This window comes from Phocoena phocoena, chromosome 10, assembly GCF_963924675.1.
Source record: "Phocoena phocoena chromosome 10, mPhoPho1.1, whole genome shotgun sequence".
Lineage (NCBI taxonomy): Eukaryota > Metazoa > Chordata > Mammalia > Artiodactyla > Phocoenidae > Phocoena > Phocoena phocoena.
This window is the reverse complement of record NC_089228.1, coordinates 65,131,382-65,152,749: the sequence shown is the minus strand read 5'-3', so window position 1 is coordinate 65,152,749 and position 21,368 is coordinate 65,131,382. Positions and strand designations below refer to the sequence as shown.

The window sequence follows — 21,368 nt, the reverse complement described above, 5'->3', positions numbered from 1 at the left end:
TCTTGCCCCGGATCTGTTTCCAGTACGACCATGGCTCATGCTATATCCTCCCATCCTCTCTGTGTTTTTGCCTTTCCTTGAACCAGCCACAGGGCCTTTGCACCTGTTTCACCTTCCATCTGGGTTGTTCTTCCCTCTTTACCTGGGTATTGCCTACCCATCCTTCAGGTGTCAGCTCACTGCCCCTCCTCAGGGAGCCCTCCTTGGGTGCCCTGACCAGATTCAGGCCCTTATTCCAGGCTCTCACAGGTGCCCCCGCACCACCCCCCGACCTGTTCCCAGCAGAGGCTGTGATTATGTATGTGTTGGTGTGCGTATCTGGTTAGAGACCATGTCTCCCACAGGACTCAGCTCCACGGGGACAGCGGTTTGTCTGCTTTTGCACACTGTGGTCTCCCCGGTGCCTACCATGGTGCTGGGCACAGAATGAGTGCTCAGTAAATATATTTTATTTTTGTTTAGTAAGTTTATTTGTTCATTTTTGGCTGCACTGGGTCTTCGTTGCTGCGCACGGGCTTTCTCTAGTTGTGGCGAGTGGGGGCTTCATTGCGGTGCGCGGGCTTCTCATTGCGGTGGCTTCTCTTGTTGTGGAGCACGGGCTCTAGGCGCACGGGCTTAGTTGCTCCATGTGGGATCTTCCCAGACAGGGATTGAACCCATGTCCTCTGCATTGGCAAGCAGATTCTTAACCACTGCACCACCAGAGAAATCCTGCAAATGTATTTTAAATGAATGCATGATGGGATGGGAGGCCCATATCACCTCCACCCTTGCGAGGGCCCAGAAACCCTTGTTTTGCAGATGGAGATGGGGCTTCCGCAGCAAACATCCCCCAAGAGGGAGCTCTGGGTTAGAACAGCACCCCGGGTACACCTGCATGGGATGCCCTTCTTGAGGGTGCTGGTGAGAGATGGGTCAGAGCCAGGGGCTGCCAGTGCCTGAGGACAGCGGTGGGCGCAGCCAGGAATCAGAGAAGCCCCTGGAGGTTGGCGGTGCCCCCTGCAGGCTGGGTTCTCAGCAGCTGGCTCCATCCCAGGGCCCCGGGAGGCAGTGCTGGGTCAAAGCGGGTGGGCAGGGGAGAGATGGGCTCTGCAGGTGGCTGGTTGTCAGCCTGCCCAGTGGCCTTGGCTAAATTGCTGCACTAGGCCTACCCATTCCCCTGTCCAGCCCAGGGCTCAGGCTCTCTCGCTCCAGTGGCGCCTCCTCCCTGCCAGCCTGGCTGTGGCTGAGCTGTGATATAAATTACCTGGAGTGATGGTGATGTGACTTTTATCGACTTGCGTGTTCGATAATGTTTGTACATCCCATTATATCATATTATATTAATACAGAGCCATATATTCCACGCAGCGCAGCACATTTACCTGACTTGGGAGAACACTGGGCAGATGCCGTGGTTCATCTCTCCCCGCCTGGCCACGCCCCCATCGCTGGCCAGCAGGACAGTGCCATTACAGATGCTCCAGGGGCACCCTGTTCACTGAGGTCGTCCCGGCCCCGCCCCCGACGCCCACAGCTTGGGGGTGGGCTCAGCGGGTTCTGTGGAAGAGGCTTCTGGATGGCAACCCCACATCGTGGAGGCCCCGTCCTCTGTCCTTACCTTGTGAGTCCAGGGCTCATTAAATCTCCATTGAACAGATGTGGAAACTGAGGCTCGGACACGGGAAGTGTGTGTCCAAGAGATGTAGTGAGGAAAGGCCAGGAGCAAGGACTCTTGGCTCCCCATCCTGGCTGCTTCCCAGGGGCAGGGATGGTGTGGGCACAGGGCAGGAGGCTGGCAACGTAAACGGACTATGTGCCAGGCAGGGCGTAGGAGTGAGAGGGCCCAGGTGCCGGAGTCAGAGAGACCTGGGTTCAAATCCTGCCTTGCCACTTGCTGTGTGATTTTGTTTCCATATTTTCTTGGGCCTCAGTTGTCTTATCTGCAAAATGACGGTAATAATAGCATTCACTTCGTGGGGTTATTGTGTGCAGATTAAATGAGAGAATCCCTGTGGAGTGCTGGGCATGGTGTAGGAGCTTCTGAAGGGGTAGCTCCTGGACCTGCTTGGATTCCGCTAATACCCGCGTAGCCTCCTGCCTACTGCTGCCCCACCCGGCTCTCAGGATGCCCAGCCCCGGCCCGGCCTGTTCTGAGTGCCTGGTCCCTGCTCAGCCGCACCCTCACCTCGGCGCCCTGGGGTACGGCAGCCCCCTGGGCTGGTCCCGAGCCCCTGCCCCTTGGACACTTGGGTGTGGCCTGGTGCCCGGTGCTGCCCGGCTCCCTGGCCCACAGGCAGCCTCATGGCATGGAGAAAGCCCAGCTTGGCCATTAGGTGGGCCTGGGTGTGGCTCCCGGCCCCAACGCTAGGTGACCCCAGGCACGGGCCTCAGCTCTGAGCTGCAGCCTCTCCTGTCAATCGGGGCGAAGGAAACCTTCGCACTCCCTCAGGGTGTGGTGAGAATCAACAGGAGAGTCTGTATCAGTAGCTGCTGCACCTGGTGTGTATCAGACACAAAGTAATGGCTCCTGGCAGCTTGGATGTTTGTGTCTCTTTCCAAGCTTTCACGTCTGTTGACAGAGGCCGGTTCTCACCACTGTGCCCACTGGGCAGATGAGGAGACTGAGGCTCGCAGGGGCAGTGACTTGCCTGCAGTCTTGCAGCGAGGCAGTGGGCAGAGGGTGTGGTGGCCTGCTTCTCACCTCCGGAAACCTGGGCTTTGGGCCCTTCAAGGAGAAGGGGGTGCAGGCACGGCAGCCCCATGGGGCTCCCCTGGCCCCCACCCTTCCTCCCCAGACTCTGGGCTCCTCCGTCCCTCGGCCTCCCCCCACATGTCACTCTTGACAAGGTTACGGAGTCAGCATGTAAAACCTGCAGAAGTGAGTGTAATTTATTGATCTAAATTTTGCTTATGAAATAGGACAAGTGCTGATTTGAGGATCTTGTTTCCTCTCGCCCTTATGCCGCCTGCTCCCCCGCCCGCTCTTATCTGCTTTAATTCCCCCGAGCCTGCACCAGAACCCGCTCCTTTGTCAGCCCTCCACTCTGCGCCCTCTATTCTTTTCCAGGCTCCGTGCCTTATTGGTGCCCGCCCCCCTTTTTTCCTGGGCTCCTAAGAAAACATATAATGTTTAAAAGGGTGAGACAAGGTACTGAATAAAGCACTTTCTGGGGAAATATTTGTTCAAAGGCGTGTTGCCTGCATCTGTCTGGTTCTCTCCTGGAAAACATAATTCAGAGCAGGCCTGGAAATTAATCCAAGTGTCCCCTTGCTTTCCTGATAAGAGAGTGGGTGGTTTCCCGGGAGGGGGAGACATAGGTGGGTGGGGGATGGCCCCCCCAACGAGCGCCTTCTAGGATATCACTGTGAAATCAGGGGAATAGGGCCCTAGGAGGTGCGTGAGCTGAGCCCTGGGGTGGGAGGAGGGATACCTCAGAGCATCTTCCGTGAGCAGGGCGCTGCTGTGGAGTGGCCCCCTTCCGCAGAGCAATGCCCTCCACTTACCCAGGTGAAGTGTCAGACCATGTGAGAATCAGAACTCGGTCGTCTCTGTCGCCTTGGCAAGGCCCCAAGGCTCTGAGCCTCGGTTTCCTCACCTGTCTAAGGTGCTTGGGGCCCTGCTGAGCTTGTCCTCAGGCTGGCTGTGTGGAGGGAATGAAGTGGCCCCTGCATTTATTGAGCCAAGTTCTGTGCCAGGCATCCGAGGACACAGTGGGGCATAAAAAAAGGCCCCTGGATTCATGGAGCTGATGTTTTAGGGGGAGGCGGATAATAAATGAAATAAGCAAGTAAATCTAGAGCATGTTAGAAAGTGATCATTGTTATGGGGAGAATCAAAGCAAGGGAGGTGGAGATGGGGTGCAGGAGAGGGACGCTGGATTGGTATTAAATAGGGTGGTCTGAGAAGGTGATGTTTGAGTAGTCTTGAAGGGAAGGATGTGAGAGCGCGAGCCACATGGGTCTCTGGGGAGACCTGGGGGAAGAGCAGTCAGGCAGAGGGAACAGCCAGTGCAAAGGCCCTGAGGCCGAGTGTGCCTGGCATGTTCAAGGGAACAGCAAGGAGGTCAGTGTGGCTGGAGCCACGTGAGTGAGGCCAGGATGGTAGCTGGAGATGAAGTCAGAGGTAATGTGTTGAAAATGCTTTGTTAAAATGCCAAGTGTTGTTGATCATTTTGACAGATGGCCCTAAGCTGAGCAGTAAAGGGCATTTTATTAGCACCCAGCAGGGGCTCCCAGAAGAAGGCTGGTGTGTGAGTTTCTCAGGAAGAGGGGAGACCTGTTATCTCTCCTGTCTTCTGCCACCTTAAACATTTCAGTCCTTCCAGCTGCAAGATGATACGAACTCTTCCCATACTATTTCCCCATTACGAGGCCAGCAGGAAAAAGATGCCCCTTGTGACTGTGGGGCCGTGCTGTGGGTGGGAGGTGGGTGAGGGTCCTGGTGAGGGGCCCTGACCTGGGCAGTGGGGCCCTGGTGGCAGTGGAGGGACCTACGCATGTTGGCTGTGCCTGGGCCCTCGGGGGCAGTCGGGGGCCATGAACCCACTCTCTGGCAGCCAAGGGTGGGGTTGGTGACCCTAATTAAAAGCTTGGATCCAAAAGGCTTGATGATGGAATTTCTAATTAAATCAATTTCATCTCGTCTGGGAGACAGAGGTTTGCATATGATAAGCATGAAATTAATAATTATGTCCAGAAATTAGCTGTTGCTCAAAGCAGAGCCATTTACACAACCCTCTGGGGCCCCTGCCCCCCCACCCCTGCCCGATCCTTTGTGACGGGGACAGATGGACCACTTCAGCCCATAGTGTGGTAGCCAGGAGTGGAGGTGGTGGCTGAGCACAGAGGGGTAGTAGGGCTGGCTCTCCCCGCTGCGGCCACAGTCGATGTGGGCGGCCCTCCTTGTCACTGGAGGCTACTGCCGTCACCCTTAGATTCTGTGCATGTTTGTGTGTGTGTGTGTGTGTGTGTGTGTACGTGTACATGTATGTGTAGGCCCACTTGTGAAGGGGGGAGGCTGAGGTTTTACCTGACAGTAAAATGGGCTCTGGAGCTCATCCCTCTGGGTTCAAATCATAGCTCAATCACTAGCTGTGTGCCCTTGCACAAGTTACTTAACGTCTCTGTACCTAAGTTTTGGGAAAATGGGGAGAATAAGAGGGCCCACTTCACATATATTGTAAGTTTAAAGGTGTTAGTCATATAAAACCACTTTGCACAGTTCTTGGCACACAGTAGGCACTCAATAAATGCTCATTCTCAGGATGACGATGATTACATCTGTGTGTGTGTGTGTGAATTTAATTCAGTTCAGCCCAAGCCAGCCTGTGATGGGTGTGAACCAGACACATCCAGTGGAGGTAAATAAGACCCATTCCTTGCTCTCCTGGAGCGAGAGCTTACGCCCCCTGTGTCTGTCAGCATCAGGAGGAGGTGCTGCAAGAACAAACAGCCCCCGCATCTCTGTGGCTTAAAATACGTAAACTGAATACTTGCTATGTTACATGTCCATATGATTTGGCTGAGTGCTCTGCCCACCTCCTCAGGGACCAGGCAGGCTGGCCTGGAACATTGCTGGTCACGGTAGCAGGGGGAACATGTACCCTGTAGGGTCTCACAATGGCAATGAGATGCTCTGGCCTCGAAATGGTAGCATTTTCTGCTCCCAGCTCAGTGGCCAGAACATGGCAGGTGGCCCCGGCCAAGCACGAGGAGCAGGTGGTTGGATTTTGCCAGGTGCCAGGAAGTCAGGGAGCTGGAAGTGTCTCTAAGGACCAGCACCCATGTTAGTCACGTGCGGGCTCATTTAGTGTCATCTCTCCTGCTGGAGTGTCAGCTCCATGAAAGCAGGGATTGGTCTCTGTGGGTTTGCCCCAGTGCCAAAGATTGTGCAAGGTGCTTAGTGGGTGCTCAGGGAAGCACTGAGTGAGTGAATTCATGATGGAATCAACAGAGTTTCTGAGGGGTGTGGGTGGGCTGGGAGCCTGTGGGGGGAGGGGAGGCTGGTGGCCACAGGGCGGCCCAGGCGAAGGGACCACGTGGCTTTGTGGGCAGATTTCACTGTCTTTTAAGATAGTACTTGCAGCCTTGGAGACTGATGTCCACGTCTCGGTCAAGGAGGGGAAAGACTGCTGGCCTGAGGGGCCTGTGTGACTCGGGCAGTGGAGGACACCCCATCTCCGAGCCTGGGGAGGGGCAGAGCTGGGGAGGCCGAGTGCCCTGGGCAGCAAGAGGGGCAGAAGGCCTAGTCAGGGCGCCCAGGGTGGGCTGGGCAGGCTGATGGACTGTGCTGGGGCAGAGGTCGGCGGGCCCAGGCCAGGCCGGGACACATGGCCTGGCCCCCGGTGACCCGGTGCTCGGGGTCCGGAGCTGGCGGCTGGGCTGTGTCCGCAGGGTAATGGGATCTGATTGATGACGGCATCCTGAAGTGAGTCACCCCGGGCCGGCCTGGCCTGAATTCCCACAGGGTCTGTGGGACAGTGGCCGGTGGCCCCCAAATGGCCCAGTGGGTTGGGGGGAAGGTGGTTGTTGAGGGGAAAGACCCCATCGTGTGGCTGGGATGAGGCACTGGGCAGCTGGCAGACCGTCCTTCCACCTGGGGCCCATCCCAGCCCTTCCACAGACCACGCTGACCACAGACCACCCAGACGCCAGCCCAGCCCCCTGCCCAGGGCATCCCCCACTTTCCAGGCTTTGGAAGCCCGCTTCTCTGCTCTTGAACCCTGGGGTCCCTCTCAAGAGTCGGGCTGTGTCAGGACTGAGGGCAGGTGCCCCTCTGCGTGCTGGGTCCCCCCACTGCACCCCCCTCTGCCGTACCCCAGTTCCTTCACCTGATTTCCCTTCCCAGCTGCCTTGAACTCCCCCTGACTCCCCTCTCTGCACCTCCCCATTTCTCCTCTTCAATCTGTCTACACCCTCGACCCACCCTGCCAGCCTCTGCTCTCTTCTCAGGACCCACAGTCTGACTCTCCCTGCAGTGAATCCCTCTTGCCCCCAACCCGGCACTTCAGCCTGGAGGCATTTCACTCTGAGGACCTCCTCCCCCAACCCCCCCCCCAGCAGGCTGGTTCTCTGAAGGTGGGTTATTTATTTATTTTTTAAAAATAAATTTATTTACTTATTTTTGGCTGCGTTGGGTCTTTGTTGCTGCACGCGGGCTTTCTCTAGTTACGGAGAGCGGGGTGCTACTCTTCTCTGCGGTGCACAGGCTTCTCATTGCGGTGGCTTCTCTTGTTGCGGAGCACGTGCTCTAGGCACTCAGGCTTCAGTAGTTGTGGCGCACGGGCTTAGTTTCTCCGCGGCATGTGGGATCTTCCCGGACCAGGGCTCGAACCTGTGTCCTCTGTGTTGGCAGGCGGATTCTTAACCACTGTGCCACCAGGGAAGCCTGGAAGGTGGGTTATTTAAATCCATGTCTTTAGCGCCTGGCTGAGAGGAGGTGGTCGCTGATCCACAAGGGTATGGGGGGCGCCTACTGTGTGCCTGGCTCTCAGTGAGATGCCCTCCTGTCCCGAAGGCCCCGGGGAGGGAGAGGTGGGCTGGCAGCACCTCTGCTCCTCCCGGGCACCGTCTCTGCAGCAGAGGGCGCGTGGTTCAGGCCGTGAGAGGGGTCGGGTGGGAGACGACGGCGCCCCAGGCCTTTGGAAGCTGGGCTTCTGCCCTCTCGCCGGCTCTCTGAACCATACATTCCTGCCCGAGCAGCTTTCATGTACCTAAAACCTGGCTGGCTGCCTTTTATCTGCAAAGAAAACAGCCGATGCTGAGAGCTGGGCAGTCGAGGCCTCATGCAGCCAGGATCAGAAGGGCAAGGAGCAGGCAGCCACCCCGGGGTCTGACCTGCCCCATGCAGGGTCCTCTGCTCCCTGAGTGAGAGGGGCTGCGCCAGGCAGGTGGGGGTCCTGGGGTCTGCCTGGGTCCTGGCCTGGGTCGGGCTGGTGGCCAGAGGGGGCTTCAGGATCCCGGCCTCAATCTGTGGCTGCCCGGCCTGGCTTGTGGGTGGAACAGAAAGAGCAGAGTCGGCTGGGAGGGTGTGTAGGGTCTGAGGCCAGGACTGGGGGACGGTGAACAGGGAGGCAGGGGAGCTGGGTCTGTGCCTTGTTTCTGATTTCTCCTGGCTCTGATACTCAGAGGGCACTTTCATCTGTACGAGCCTCAGTTTCCTCATCTGAAAAATGGGCACAATGGTCCCAGTCTTGCCTCCCTCTCTAATAATATCTGGTATTTGCTGAGGGCCCCCATGTGCTGGGCACAGTTTTTTTTGTTTGTTTGTTTTGGTTTTTTTGCGGTACGTGGGCCTCTCACTGCTGTGGCCTCTCCCGCTGTGGAGCACAGGCTCCGGACGCGCAGGCTCAGCGGCCACAGCTCACAGGCCCAGCCGCTCCGCGGCATGTGGGATCCTCCCGGACCGGGGCACGAACCCGTGTCCCCTGCATCAGCAGGCGGACTCTCAACCACTGTGCCACCAGGGAAGCCCATGGGCACAGTTTTCAGCCCTGTATGTGTTCTCACTAATGCAGTCCTCTCTGTTGTTTCTGTGACTGCTTTATAAGGGTGGGAACTGAGGCCCAGAGAGACTGCCTGCTTGCCTAAGGTGGCACAGCTGGATGGCAAAGCTGGGTGGCACACCCCTGGGCAGGTTGGCTCTAGAGAGTGCTGAGGCGAGGGTTAGGGAAGAGGAGGGAGGAGGAGGGGCTTTTAAACACTCACGCTCACAGGAAGAGGGTTGGGATTCCTGTCAGGTGGCCCTAGGTGTCCGTGGTGATGGCCCCGGACATCCAGCCGCTTGACTCGGGGTTCCCCAGGCCTTGCACAGGTCAGGGTGGGGGGTTCACCCCTGACTGCTGTGAGCAAAACCCTGGCCTTGACAGAGCCCTGGCCTCCAGAGGCCGTGGGGACTGGGCCCTTGCGGCACTCTGAGATGTTGGGCAGCTTCCTTATCCCCCGACACTCCTCTGGATGGGGTGGGATGGGGACCGGCCACTCTCAGGGGCTCCTCAGATTCTGCTGGTTGGGGAGCCAGTGGCCCAGAGCCTGAGCTGTTGGCACTTGGGGCGCCACCTGCATCCCAGCCAGCGTCTCTGTGCCCCGGGGGGTGTTTGGGGCTGCTGGCCAGGCCTGGGGCAGGTTCAGAACAGATTCAGGTTGGAACACACAGATACACATACATGTACGTGCTTACACACATGTGCATACACGTACATCCACGTGTTCCCTCTGCCTAAAAAGCCCTCCTTCAAATACCTACGGGCTGCCTCCTTCACCTCCTTGGGGTCTTGACTCAAATGTCACCCTGCCAGAGGGGCTTCCCTAGGCCTTCTCCCTAACAGTCCCCTGAACTTTCCTGATTTCTTTTTTCTCCTGGGCCCCATCCCCATCTACCAGCCCTGCATCGCCTTTCCATCGCCTGCCCCTGTCGACATGGGGTGCCCCACGGGGCAGTGTCCACCGCCTACCCCTGCTCTCAGAGCTGTGCCTGGCAGGTCGTTGGCGCTCGGTGACTATTGGTAAGAGGAATAAATCAACGAGTGTGCTGTGTGCTCAGGGCGTATGCTCCAGCATGTGCTCGCACGTGCGCGTGTCACACAAACACACATGTGCTTGACATTCATCTTCATTGTTGCTCAAGCCCGGAAGCAGCTTTTGTCTTTCCCATGTGGCAGGGACCTCCTTGTCGCTCCAGAAGCCAGAGAGAGAGAGAGAGAGAGAGAGAGAGGGAGGGAGGGAGAGAGAGTGTTTACTCATGTATTTCCCCCTTCAGTCACTCACCCTTTTCGTACTTTTGTAAGCATGAGGCCCTGCGGGGTGCCAGCTGCAGACACACGGTGTGCCACTCATGGGCATCCCACCTGCCTCCTCCCCAGGGTGTCCCCCAGATGCAGTGAGTGTTGGGTTTGGGGGTGGGATGAGCGCAGTTCCCCTCGGTGTCTCCCCAGTGGCCTTGCCCAGCACAACGTGGAGCGCCTCAGAACGCTTGTTGAATTGATAAGTTGGCCAAATACCTAACACGTGGGAGGACAGGGAGGATGTGCTCGGTGCCCCTGGAGCAGCCCGACTTGGTGCTGAGGGAGGTCTGAGCAGGCTCTCTGGAGGATGAAGGCTCCCGGGGGGGCTGCGTGGAGGAGGTGGCACTTGAGCTGGGCCTTGATGCACCAGGAAGATTTGGATGTGGGGAGATGAGGTCTTGGGCTTTGTGGGCAGAGGAAGGCCGGCAGAGAGGAAAGAGAAACAGGCGAACAGATGGCCCCAGAGTAGGACAGCCATCGTTGGTCAGGGCTGCTGGAGTCTGACTTCTTGCTGACTCTTGTCCCATGAGGGCGCAATAGGAAGGTGTAGCATCCCCAGCACCTGGAATAGTGCCCAACACACAGTTGGTGCTCTAAGTGTTGGGCGACAGCAAGAGGGAGGCAGAGAGGGAGGAGCTGGCGGGGGGGACAGGATGGGCATGGCTGTTGTGAAGGAGAGGAATGTTTTCTGAGGAGAATGTTAATCCAGCGCCTCCCTCCCTCTCGGCTGGGCTGCGGGGACAGTGAGAGCTGCGGAGATGCCAGAGCCCCACTCGGGCCAGGTTGTCACAATCCCCCTGCCCATGGGGTCCCCAGGGCGGTCCTTGCCTCTGCCCCTCCACTCCAGGCTGGGGTGGGGACGGGAGGGAGGGGAGCTTGGGGGGACCTGCCAGCCCCAGGAGATGTCCTCACTAAGCAGTAACTCTGTGACTACAGTGAGAGAGCTGGGGGTGGGAGGGGGAGGCACTAGGGGCAGTGCTAGAGGGTAAAAACAGAGAGAAAGCTGCCAGGAGGAAGTGCAGGGGGAGGGATAATAACTCATATCAGAGCTAACCCTTGAGTGCTGACTGCCCGCCAGGCGCTGCCCCTAGCACCTCCTGTGAGTTCCCACACGTGACCCTCACAACCTTATGAGAAAGGGATTGGAATTATTCCCATTTTGCAGAGGAGGAAACTGAGGCCCAGAGAGGTGAAGTAACCTGCCCCAGGTTTCCCAGCCGGTGCATGGCAGACCTGGGATTTGAATCTGAGCGGTTTAACTCCCAAATCACTGCTTCAGGCCATCCTCCTGGGCACCTCAGGAGGGCCTGGAGTTGAGGAGGGAGCCTGCAGGGGGCGGGGTAGGAGGAGCTGGCAGAGGCGATGTTTACGAGGATGCTGGCTTATCTCCTGGACCCTGTTCAGGAAGCTGGCTCTACCCCTCCGCAACCCTCATCATCTCAGGGCAGGGTCCCTGTTCCAGGATCTCAGGAATGGTTGGGGGCGGCGCAGGGGCCCCTCCTGGGCTTCAGAAATCAGAGGCCCTGAGCACTCCTGCAGGCTGACACACACACACACCTGCAGGAACCCCATGCTTGGCCCTCCCACCCTCTATGGGAATGAGGGTGTGCAGGGGCAGGGGTGGTGCCTGGGTCTGAAGCCGGCTGACGCAGGCTGAGCTCACTGGGGGAGGCTCTGAGTCCCGGCACCTGGACAGCCACCTGTCCATCTGCTGTCCCTGCCCAGGCTGAGTGCCCGGATGGGAGGGGAGGGGGGAGGTGGCTTGGAAGGAGGCCCGAGGGGTGAGAAGTTGCCTCGTGTGAGCTGCTCTGGCCTGTTCTGCCACCAGCCCCAAGACCTCCCTGGACCTGCTGCCCCTCGTCCGAGCAGGCACTTTTGACTCCGGCCCTAAGGCCCTGTGTTGGGAGAACACGTCAGAAGTAGGAGAGAAGCCGCTTCTAATCAGGAGGCGAGTGGGTTTCTGGGTGTGTGATTAGGGCCGGCAGAGGTGAGCTGGCAAACAAACACGGCCATCTGCTCTCAGGGACCTGCTGTGGTGGCCCTCATCTCCGGTGCCAGCTCCAGATTCAGGGCGCTTCTCTTCAGAGGGATGACCCCAAGGGTGACATTTATTTTGTTCTGTTGTTTTACTGTCAAAAATTTTAAATGTAGGCATTTCAGACACGCACAAAAGTGCAACAAACAGGGCAGTGTACCTTCGCGTCCACACCGGTCAACAGTTGTCAGCGCTTGGCCAGTGCTATTTCTTCTTCCACGCGTTCCCACAGCGATTCTTTTGAAGCAAATCCCAGACCTCATCATATCACTTCACGCCTAAATATTTTAGTACATATCTCTGAAACGGTGGGTCTCAACTGGGGACAGCTTTGTCTCCCGGGGGACATTTGGCAATGTCTAGAGACATTTTTGGTTGTCACAACCAGGGGAGGGGTGTGCTACTGGCATCTAGTGGGTAGGGGACAAGGCAGCTAAACATCCTACAAGGCACAGGACAGCCCGCCAACAAAGAATCACACCCCACTCCTCTCCATAAGCGTTAATAGCGCTGAGGTGGGGAAACCGCTAAGAGCTAGGGACTCAAAAACCAGCCAGCCAACCGCAGCTATAATACCATCATCAGACCTTAAAAATAACGATACTTTTTGAATGAATCATCAAATGTCCAACCAGAGTCCGCATTGTAGGGGGTGCTGCTTTCATGCTGAGTGCCCTCCAGGGCTGAGAGGACTGGGCTAGTGTTCAGACACTGCTGACTCAGGCAGGCAGAGGGACGCAGGTGCTCTGGGACATTCCAGTGAGGTCTGCTTTCTAAACTCGTGCTGTATTTGCGTAGTTCTACGTGGAAAACATACAGAGAGTCTAAGGTGGGAGATCCTGCCCAACCCCACCTCTAGCCCCTGGCTGTCTTCCAGGAGGCAGCTTTGCCCCTGTTTAGTTTCAGAGCAGGTTGAGTATATACCCCAGTGGAAGGTGGACCCCCGCACTGTCCCTGGGGGGTAGGCACACCCTAGGCAGAGGCCAGGTGGGCAAACCCATGTGCAGGGGGCTCCCGGTGTCCTCTGGCTCCGGAATATTTTCCCACCCTCAGTTGCCATGTGGACTAAAATTCTCGCCATTAATTTTTTTCTGTCAGGATTGAATCTTAATTATTCCTTAGGGGGAATCAATCTTCGATTTGACATCAGCCCAGATCAGTATGCCCAGCCCTTCACCCTGTCACCGTGGATGACTGAGGGCAGGGTAAAGGGTACACAGGAAGGCTACATGTTGGTGTGGACCAGGGCAGGGGGTGGAGAGCACGGGCCACTGGCCGGTCCTGGGGAGCCAGGGCAGATGAGAGCCCTGTGAGGAGGGCACCCGGGATGTGGGCGGGGGGAAGGTGGGGGAGGCTCAGGAGGGTCCACAACCCCTTTCACCCCTTTCCCTTGGGAATGTTGGATGTCAACCACAGGAGGAATGGCACCTTGAGAGCTCCGTGTCCCACCTTTGCCTGGGGGGCCAGGTGGGAGGTGTGAAGGCAGGAAGGTGCCCTGTGACTGGGGCAGCCGGGCTGGGGCCAGGAGGCCCGGAGTCTGCCGTTGAGAGGCTGTGGCACCGGGTGGGCCCTTTGTCCCAGGCTGCAGAGAGAGGGTTTCTCGGAGGCCCCAGTCTCTCTGGCCTTCTGGGATTCAATCTGTGGGGTGGGGCGAGGGCTGCGGGAATTGGAACCTGGGCTCTGTCCCCTCTGAGCTGGGCAGGAGGAAGGAGCCTGGGCCCAGAGAGAGCTGTGGGGATGGGGTCTGCTGGGTGGTGACAAGAAAGGCTGCCTGGGGGCAGGGAGTGGACCAGATAAACCCTCAGGCCCCTCTCACCACCCTCATCCCCACCCCATCCCCATTCCCACTCCATCCCTGGCCAACCATCTGGGGATTCTCTCCAGCTGGTTCCCACCCAGAGGATCCCGTGGTGTGTGTGTGTGTGTGTGTGTGTGTGTGTGTGTGTGTGTGAGCTCGTGCGTGTATGTGTGTACAGGCATGTGCGTTATCTCCTAGGACTCTGGGGTGTGTACGTGTGTGTTATTGAGGGACCACCGGCCACAAGACCCAGGTGAGGTGGGCTGGGAGACTTTCTAGAGGAGGGCTTGATGCTGACATGCCTCTCACTTCTCACCCTGATGCCAGCCTCACTCCTGCTGGGAAAGGGGAGAGGCCTGGGGAGAGATGGGAGCAGGGGAGCTGAGTGGGGGTGGGAGGCATTGGGACCCTGGGTAGAGCCAGGGGCGGGGCTGACCAACCATTTGCCCACCCTCTCTGGGCCTCAGTTTCCTCCTCTGTCAAGTGGGGCTGGGACCTATTCAGCCCATGTCAAGGGGTCTCCCCCAGGACGAGAGGAGGCAGTGCCCATGGGAAGGGCTGGGGGGGGCGGTGGTCCCAAGGCCATGGGATGGGAGGCAGGTTGGGGTGTAGGGGCTGGTGCTGGCCGGGCAGGGTGAGGTGCCAGCCGCCCCCATCAGTGGCCCCTCTCGCCCCCAGATTCCCCAGATCAGCTACGCCTCCACAGCCCCCGACCTGAGTGACAACAGCCGCTACGACTTCTTCTCCCGCGTGGTGCCCTCGGACACGTACCAGGCCCAGGCCATGGTGGATATCGTCCGTGCCCTCAAGTGGAACTACGTGTCCACGCTAGCCTCGGAGGGCAGCTACGGTGAGAGTGGCGTGGAGGCCTTCGTCCAGAAGTCCCGTGAGGACGGTGAGTCCGGCGCCCGCCCTCAGGGTCGTGCTTGGGGACAGGGGGATGTCACAGCGTGGTGGCCGAGCACTGCTCGGGAGCTGCTCCCTGGGTTCTGCCTTGGGCTCTCCTGCCCTGGGCCACCCCCTCATGGGCCTGAGTTTCTCCTCTGAGCCTGTGGCCTTGTGGGCGGGTGGCTGGGTGACTGCTGGGGGCTGGGGGTGGATGTGAGTGACTTTTGCGGACATGGCTGGGCAGACGGAGGGACTGTCAATATCCCCAGCATGGGAGCTGATGGAACAGCCCCTGTTCTCAGGCAGAGAGGAGGAGAAGGAGGTGGGGATGGAGGTGGGCTTGTTCAGTGGAGTCTCAGGGACCCAGGAGCCAGAGGCCAACCAGCAGCTTCTTGGAGCAAGGATTTGTTTGAGGGACTGGGAATTCAGAATCCTTAAACTTGAGCCATGTGGTGAGGGGCAGGGGCTGCGGTGGGGCTGTGCCGGCCTCAGGGAAGTAGGTGCCCTGTGGGTGGGATTCGGGGAAGGGTGGGAAAGTGACGTGCTCTCCTCGGATCCTCCGCACTTACCACAGGCCCCCTTGCCCCGCCGAGCTCACTGCGTTCCTGAATTGCCATCCTCAGAGTGATAAAGCTTCTAGTTATCAGCAAGCAAGGAGAAGCTAAGCAAGCAGGGGTTACCTCCACGGCAGGCCCAGACCTGGGCCTCTGGCCGGTCCTTTCCGATGGTCACACTGAGGCAGGACAGCCTGTGTGGGACTGTGTGTGTGGGCATCCAGGGCAGCAGACAGGCCCCTGGGTTGGGGGCTCTGCCTGGGCTGGTGAGCCCTGCCAAGCTGATTCAGAGCTGTGGGGGCCAAGGGACGGCTCCCGTGCTGCGTGGGGCATGGAGGGAAGCAGGGAGGCCCTTCCGCTCCTGGCGGACCCTCCTCCCCACAGACGGGGCCCCTCTGCCTCCTCTCCTGGCCTCTCCCAAGGCCCCGTCTCTAAATAGCTCACTGTGGCGCCCTCGACCTTGGAGGATGGCATCTCTATATTTATACCCGGAGAACCCCGGAACTCTAATTGTTTTTCCTAAGGACCACAGAGTGTCCAGAGGCTGGCGTTGGTAACACCCTGCAGGCATAATCCTGCTATAAATCTCAGACAAGCCCCTTTAATTGTACAGCCGAAGCAGCTCGGGTGCTTGTAACCTGGCGGCGAGGGCGGCGGGGTGGTGGAAATGGGGTAGTGCTGACTGATGGCTGCGGCTCCAGCAGCTGGGCCCCCACGGAAGGAAGCAGGGGGTGGACAGACCCCATTCCCACCTGCAGGCAGGCTGGGCAGTGTCAGACTCCAGCCCCCCACCCCCCGCCCCTCCCTCTGACTGCCCACAAATCCTTTCTTTCTTTGCTCAGACTTGGGTACCTCTCTGCACTGGCTCCACCCATCCTGCAGGCTCCTCTTCTGCCTGATGGCTTGAGTCCTTCCCCAAACGAGCCCACTGCCTTTCTGATTCAGGTGCAACCTCTGTTGGATTTGGGGACAAAAGTGCTGGATGGGGGCAGGGACAGAGGTCCAGAATCTTAGTGTTCGGTTGTGTTTGGTCCCTGCCATAGGGACCTGGAAGCCATCCCGTGTACTCAACATAGCCTTCCCTATGCTGCTGGCACATGCCGAGCCCCTGTTTATACCGGGTGTTCTGGGTAATCTGCCCCACCAGATGAAGCAGGTACCCCCGTTTTCCAGGGAAGGAAGCTGAGGCTCAGAGACACCAAATAATTGGCACCAGGTCACAGAGCAAGTTAGAGGTGGAGAAGGGATTTGAATCCAGGCGAGCTGGCTCCAGGACTAGAGGTCTTAACTGCTTTGTATTTTTGTCACTCTGTCTTCTGCCCATTTCCCACTGCAGTAACTGAGACCCATGTGGACCAGTCCTGTGCAAGGGATGGGGGTATGACAGTCACGCGTGCACACGCGCGTGCACACACACACGCGCACACACACACACACACACACACACACTTGGCCTGGAGGGACACATGCTGATGTGTTAAGCGTGGGAGAGGCATGGGATTCGGGTGAGGTCAGGGCATTGCATTTCGGCTGAAGCTGAGGCTACTGTTTGAATTTTCTGCAAGCATCTAATCAGGCATTGAGTAGTTAGAAAATAGAAAGTCTACTCAAGATTTTTAAAAGGAACCCTAGAAAAATAAGAGAACTAGCTACTCTGCCCGGGCCCAGCACAGGGGCACAGCTGTGCCCCTGCCGCCTGCACTCCTTCCCATTGCTGAGGGTCTGGCCTCCCACCTGGCCGGACCTCCCTCATCCGCAGACCCCCTGGCAGGGTGTGCAGCCCCAGGGCCCTGGCTGGGCAGCTAGGTCTTCCTGCCTGGCCTGCTAAATGAAATTTGATTTGGAGAACCATCTTTAGGCAAATGAAAAGAAAAGGAGAGAGAAAGCCACTCTCCAGCTGCCCAAATTGAAATCAGAATTGAGCGGCCAGTAGAAAGGGGCCGCTGTACCTTTTGCCTAATTCCTGTGAAAGATTAAAGATGTCTTTGGCTGTATATCGTATTGATTCGTCCTCTGAAGTATAAATCATCTTCGCGTTGCTCAGAGGAGTGCCAGGGAGCGGGGAGGACGGGAGGGTGCGCTCGCCAGGCTGAGGGTGTACATCAGAGCCCTGGTGAGAGCTCAGCCAGCAAGTCCTGGGTGCCTCCTGTGTGCTGGGCTCTGGTGGGTCCTTCAGGGAGCATAATTATGGCCTTTTTTTTTTTTTTTGCTGTATGCGGGCCTCTCACTGTTGCAGAGCAACGGGCCTCTCCCGTTGCGGAGCACAGGCTCCGGACACGCAGGCTCAGTGGCCATGGCTCACGGGCCTAGCTGCTCTGCAGCATGTGGGATCTTCCCGGACCAGGGCACGAACCCGTGTCCTCTGCATCGGCAGGCGGACTCTCAACCACTGCGCCACCAGGGAAGCCGATGGCCTTTTTATAGATGAGGAAACTGAGGCCAGAGAGGGTAGGTCACTTTCCCAAGGCTACACAGCCAGAACGTAGAGGAGCTGGGATTGGAGCCCAGCTCCATCCTCTGGGTGGGGAGCTCCTGGGTAGCACCCAGCACTATTGGGCCGTTGGCACAGGGCTTAGAGAAAGCTCTGGCGCTGCACTTTCCAGTCCCCATCAGCAGTGCCCTCCCACCCCAATCACTTGGTCATGTGGATTACGCCCTGAGCCAGCCTATGGCCCTTGACTGGACCCTGCACTGTGCCAGGCAGCCTCACTGCACTTTCATGAATCCTGATGACAGTGTTTTGTCCCCCTTTTACAGATGAGGAAACTGAGGCTCAGAGGGGTGAAGTGGCTGGCCCAGGCTCACACACTGAGGTGTTGGAGTAGGACTTGGAGCCAGGCTGTCAGCCCTAGGCCCTTTACCCCACGCTATCTGTCTCCCCCAGCTTATATCACAGAGATGGCAGTGCATGGTTAAGGAACAGGCCTCGACAGACAGACCTGGGCTCCGACTCAGCCACTTGCTGGCCACGTGATTCTGGGAAAGTCACTCAGCCTCTCTCGGTTTTGGTTTCCTCATCTGCGAAGTGGGGATGAAACTGGTTGTTATCAGAATGAAACGTGCTCCTGGCCCGTGGAGGTCGGCGCTCAGGAACGCACATTGGAGGGTCTGGCTGCTTGGGCCCCAGCCCTCCCTGGTGCCAGCCGCTCTTGGGGAGGCCCGGGGAGTGATGGAAGGCCCGAGGGGGTGGTGCTGGGCCCTGCGTGGGGCCACAGGCAGTGTCCAAGGACAGGATGAGGGACAAAATCACAGGAGCCCAGGCCAGCCTGCTTGCCCTGGTGTCTGCAGCAGGTCGTGGGCGTGCGTGTGCTTTTGTGAGGTGTCGGGCGCATCCCCCATCTGTGTGGTGTGCGCTCCTTCTGGCTGCAGGGCTCTCCCTCTCCCTGCCGGGCAGAGGCTGCCCAAGGGAAAGGCTAGGGACACAACCAGGCCTGGGATTAGGTACGTAGAGCAGGCCCTGCCTAGGCTCTGGAGATAATGTGAGTGAGTCACCCTTGGAGGGAGATGAAGGCTAGAGGGGGTGGCACAGGTGGGGCCCCGCCCTCGGTGCCTCCCACCACTGTCCTGGGCGCTCTCAGGGGTTGGGGTCTGGAATATGAACTTGTATGCCCCCACAGCCTTTCCGTATCAGTGGGGCCTTGTGTGAGCCTCAGTTTACTTGCACTAGTGCTCCATTTCACAGATGAGGACAACCAAGGCTCAGGGAAGTCAAGGGGCCTAAGATCACAAGGAAGTGTTGAGTGTCAGAGCCCAGGGCTCCTGTGTGGGTGAGAGGACAATGGATAATATTAGTAGGTAACATTTATGGAGCCCTTCTGTGGACCAGACCCCATTTTATGTGCTTCATACATGTTAACTCATTTGTCTTTCAAGACAACTCCATTATACAGATGGCAATACTGAGGCTCAGAGAGGTTAAGTAACTCCCCTGAGGCCACACAGCTGGAAAGTAGCAGGAGTGGGATTTGAATCCAGCGTGGCCTCCTGATCTCTGGTGCACATCATAGGAAGGACACACAGGTCAGCTCTGGGCAGGGGCATCACCATGGGGCCACCTTGGGAGTTTGGTTCTCTAATGAGTGATTCCAGCACCCTGGGCACATCTAGGCCTGTACTCCTAGGGTGAGAATGGGAGGGCCTTTCTGGGTGTGGCGGGAAGGGACGTGGGAGCCTCAGGCCTGCTCCTTGAAGGATGTCCTGTCCCTCGCACGGTGGAAAATTTAAAGTCTCATCTCCCTGCTGTGTCCCCGCATCCCCCATTGGTATTCCGGAGATGTTGGTGAGTCAAGCTGTTGCTGGTCTGACCTCCAGGTCCAACTCCCAGGGCTGAGCGTCAGACTTGCATTTAGATGGGCCCGTCCGCGCGGCGGAGTGGCAGGGCTGGCAGCTGGAGGCCCAAGGCTGGGGCACCTCATCCCTCTGGCTCTGTGACATCTCTAGACTCAACTTCTCCAGCTGTAAACAGAGGCTCCAAGGGGAGTGGGGAGGAGCTGGCCAGCTGGAAAGAGCCGTGCCACCCGGAGGGGATGGCACTGCTCATCCTTCTGGGAGACTAGAGAGGAGAGAGATTTGCCCCAGGGCACCCCCAGGATCCAGCAGCTCCCCTTTCTGCTGCCTCCCCTCCCGGACCTTGTCTCCTTCCACTCCCCTCTCAGGCTCTTCTCCAGTCACACCGGCCTCCTCACGGCTCTTCTAACACTCCAGGCACAAGCCCACCTCAGGGCCTTTGCACTGGCTGCTCCCTCTGCCCAGAAAGCTCTGTCCCTGGTTGTCCATGTGGCTGCATTCTCAGTGCATTCAGCTGCCTTCCCAGGGGTCCCCTCTTCAGAGGGGCCTCTCTGACCACTGAGTCCCCAGTCCACTACTCTCCATTCCATGCTCCCTGCTCTGTTTTTCTTTATAGCAATTGACAAGTACATTTTTATTTGTTTATGGTCCATGACAGCAGAGATTTTTTGCCTGTTTTGTTCTCTGGTACCTCCCCAGCCTCTAGCACAGTCCCTGGCACACAGTAGGTGCTCAGTAAATGTTTGTGGGATGGGTGATCATGAAACCCAGCCGCCTACTCACTTCTTTAGCCCTTCTTCCCATCCTAGGCCTGAAAGGTTGCTCTCCCAGTCTATAGAAGGGCAGACTGAGGCTGACAGAGCACGGGCTTCTGGGGTCAGGCTGCCCTGGGACCCTGCCCTCCCCTCTGAGCTCCTGGCTGCCCCCAACCCTATCCTGAGTCATCGAGGACAGATATCCTTTCCACCGCAGCGCCTGCCTCGGGATGCTTTGTTCTGAGGTGCTGCCTGCCCCAGAGGGCAGGAACAGGAAGAGGCTCAGCCTTCCAGACCCTGCTCGAGTCTCCCACTGGCCTGGACTTCATGGATTTATTTCACATCCACTGGGTACCCAGCCCCTGCGCGAGGAGAGGAGAGAGGGAGTGGGCTCTGCCAGCTCTCAGCAGGCGTGGGAAGAACAGTGCCCACCCAGACCTGGCACGCTGCCCTCCTGCAGGAGGTGCCCAGGAGAATTTGCCTTAATAATTGAATGAAGGGATGTGATGACGCATGTGTTGAGGTGAAGAGATAAACTCCAGGGTTGCAAGAGGCCCAGCGCATCAAGATGGGCAGTCCAGCAGGGCTTGGAGGAGGGATACTTGGACAAGTGGAGAGGAAGGAAGGGGCGTGCCAGGTGGGGGAACAGCGTGAGCACAGCCTGGAGGAAGGAGTGAGCAGGCAGATGGGACCCCAGTGAGGGGCCTGGCCTGGTCCTAGTAGCCGTGGGATGGGGACCCGTGTGAGATGGAGCGGAGTGGTTTCTTTCAGGTCAACCCTGCGTTTAACAGTTTTTTGGCACTTGGGGTTGTTGTGTCCACCTGCCATGTCCAAGTTACATAGGGCCCTGGGGAGTCTTCTCTGCCCATCACGGCTCAGTGCCAAGGCCCCTCCTCCCTGCAGACTTGCTTACCCAGGGAGGCATATGATCTTCCCCTAGGCTGGCCTCCTGGGAACCCCAATCATACCTGCCCCAGTGCTTGTTGAATTCCCCCTCTTCCTCTTCCACTTGACTGGGCCCCTTGAGGCTGTGGAAGGAAGGACCCCCTTGGCTCTGTGTCCTTCGCCGTCCCTCGCCCACAGTGGGGTCTCAATAGATGTCTGTAGGATGAACAGATGACCAGCCCTGTGCCCTTGGGCACGTCATCGCCCTTCTGGGGCCCCCGTCTCTCATCTGTGACAGGAGTGGGCACATCAGCTCATCTGCAGGGTCCAGCTCTGACATCTGGCAGGCTGGGTCCTCCTAGCCCGAGGCCCCTGACTCCAGGCATCCTTCTCGTAAGCAAA

At 58.1% G+C, this 21,368-nt stretch overlaps 1 protein-coding gene across 3 annotated transcripts in view; it reads left to right on the top strand.

Moving 5' to 3' along the window:
- The window catches only part of GRM4 (glutamate metabotropic receptor 4), a 97,309-nt gene that overhangs the window by 20,910 nt on the left and 55,031 nt on the right, over window positions 1-21,368 (top strand). For 2 of the 3 annotated variants that reach the window (XM_065884614.1, XM_065884613.1), the window contains exon 2: window positions 14,276-14,492. In XM_065884614.1, the coding sequence (XP_065740686.1) occupies window positions 14,276-14,492 (217 nt within the window). Of the gene's footprint in view, window positions 1-4,314; window positions 4,401-14,256; window positions 14,493-21,368 lie in introns of those variants that run through there. The other variant, XM_065884615.1, reaches the window with a different exon arrangement.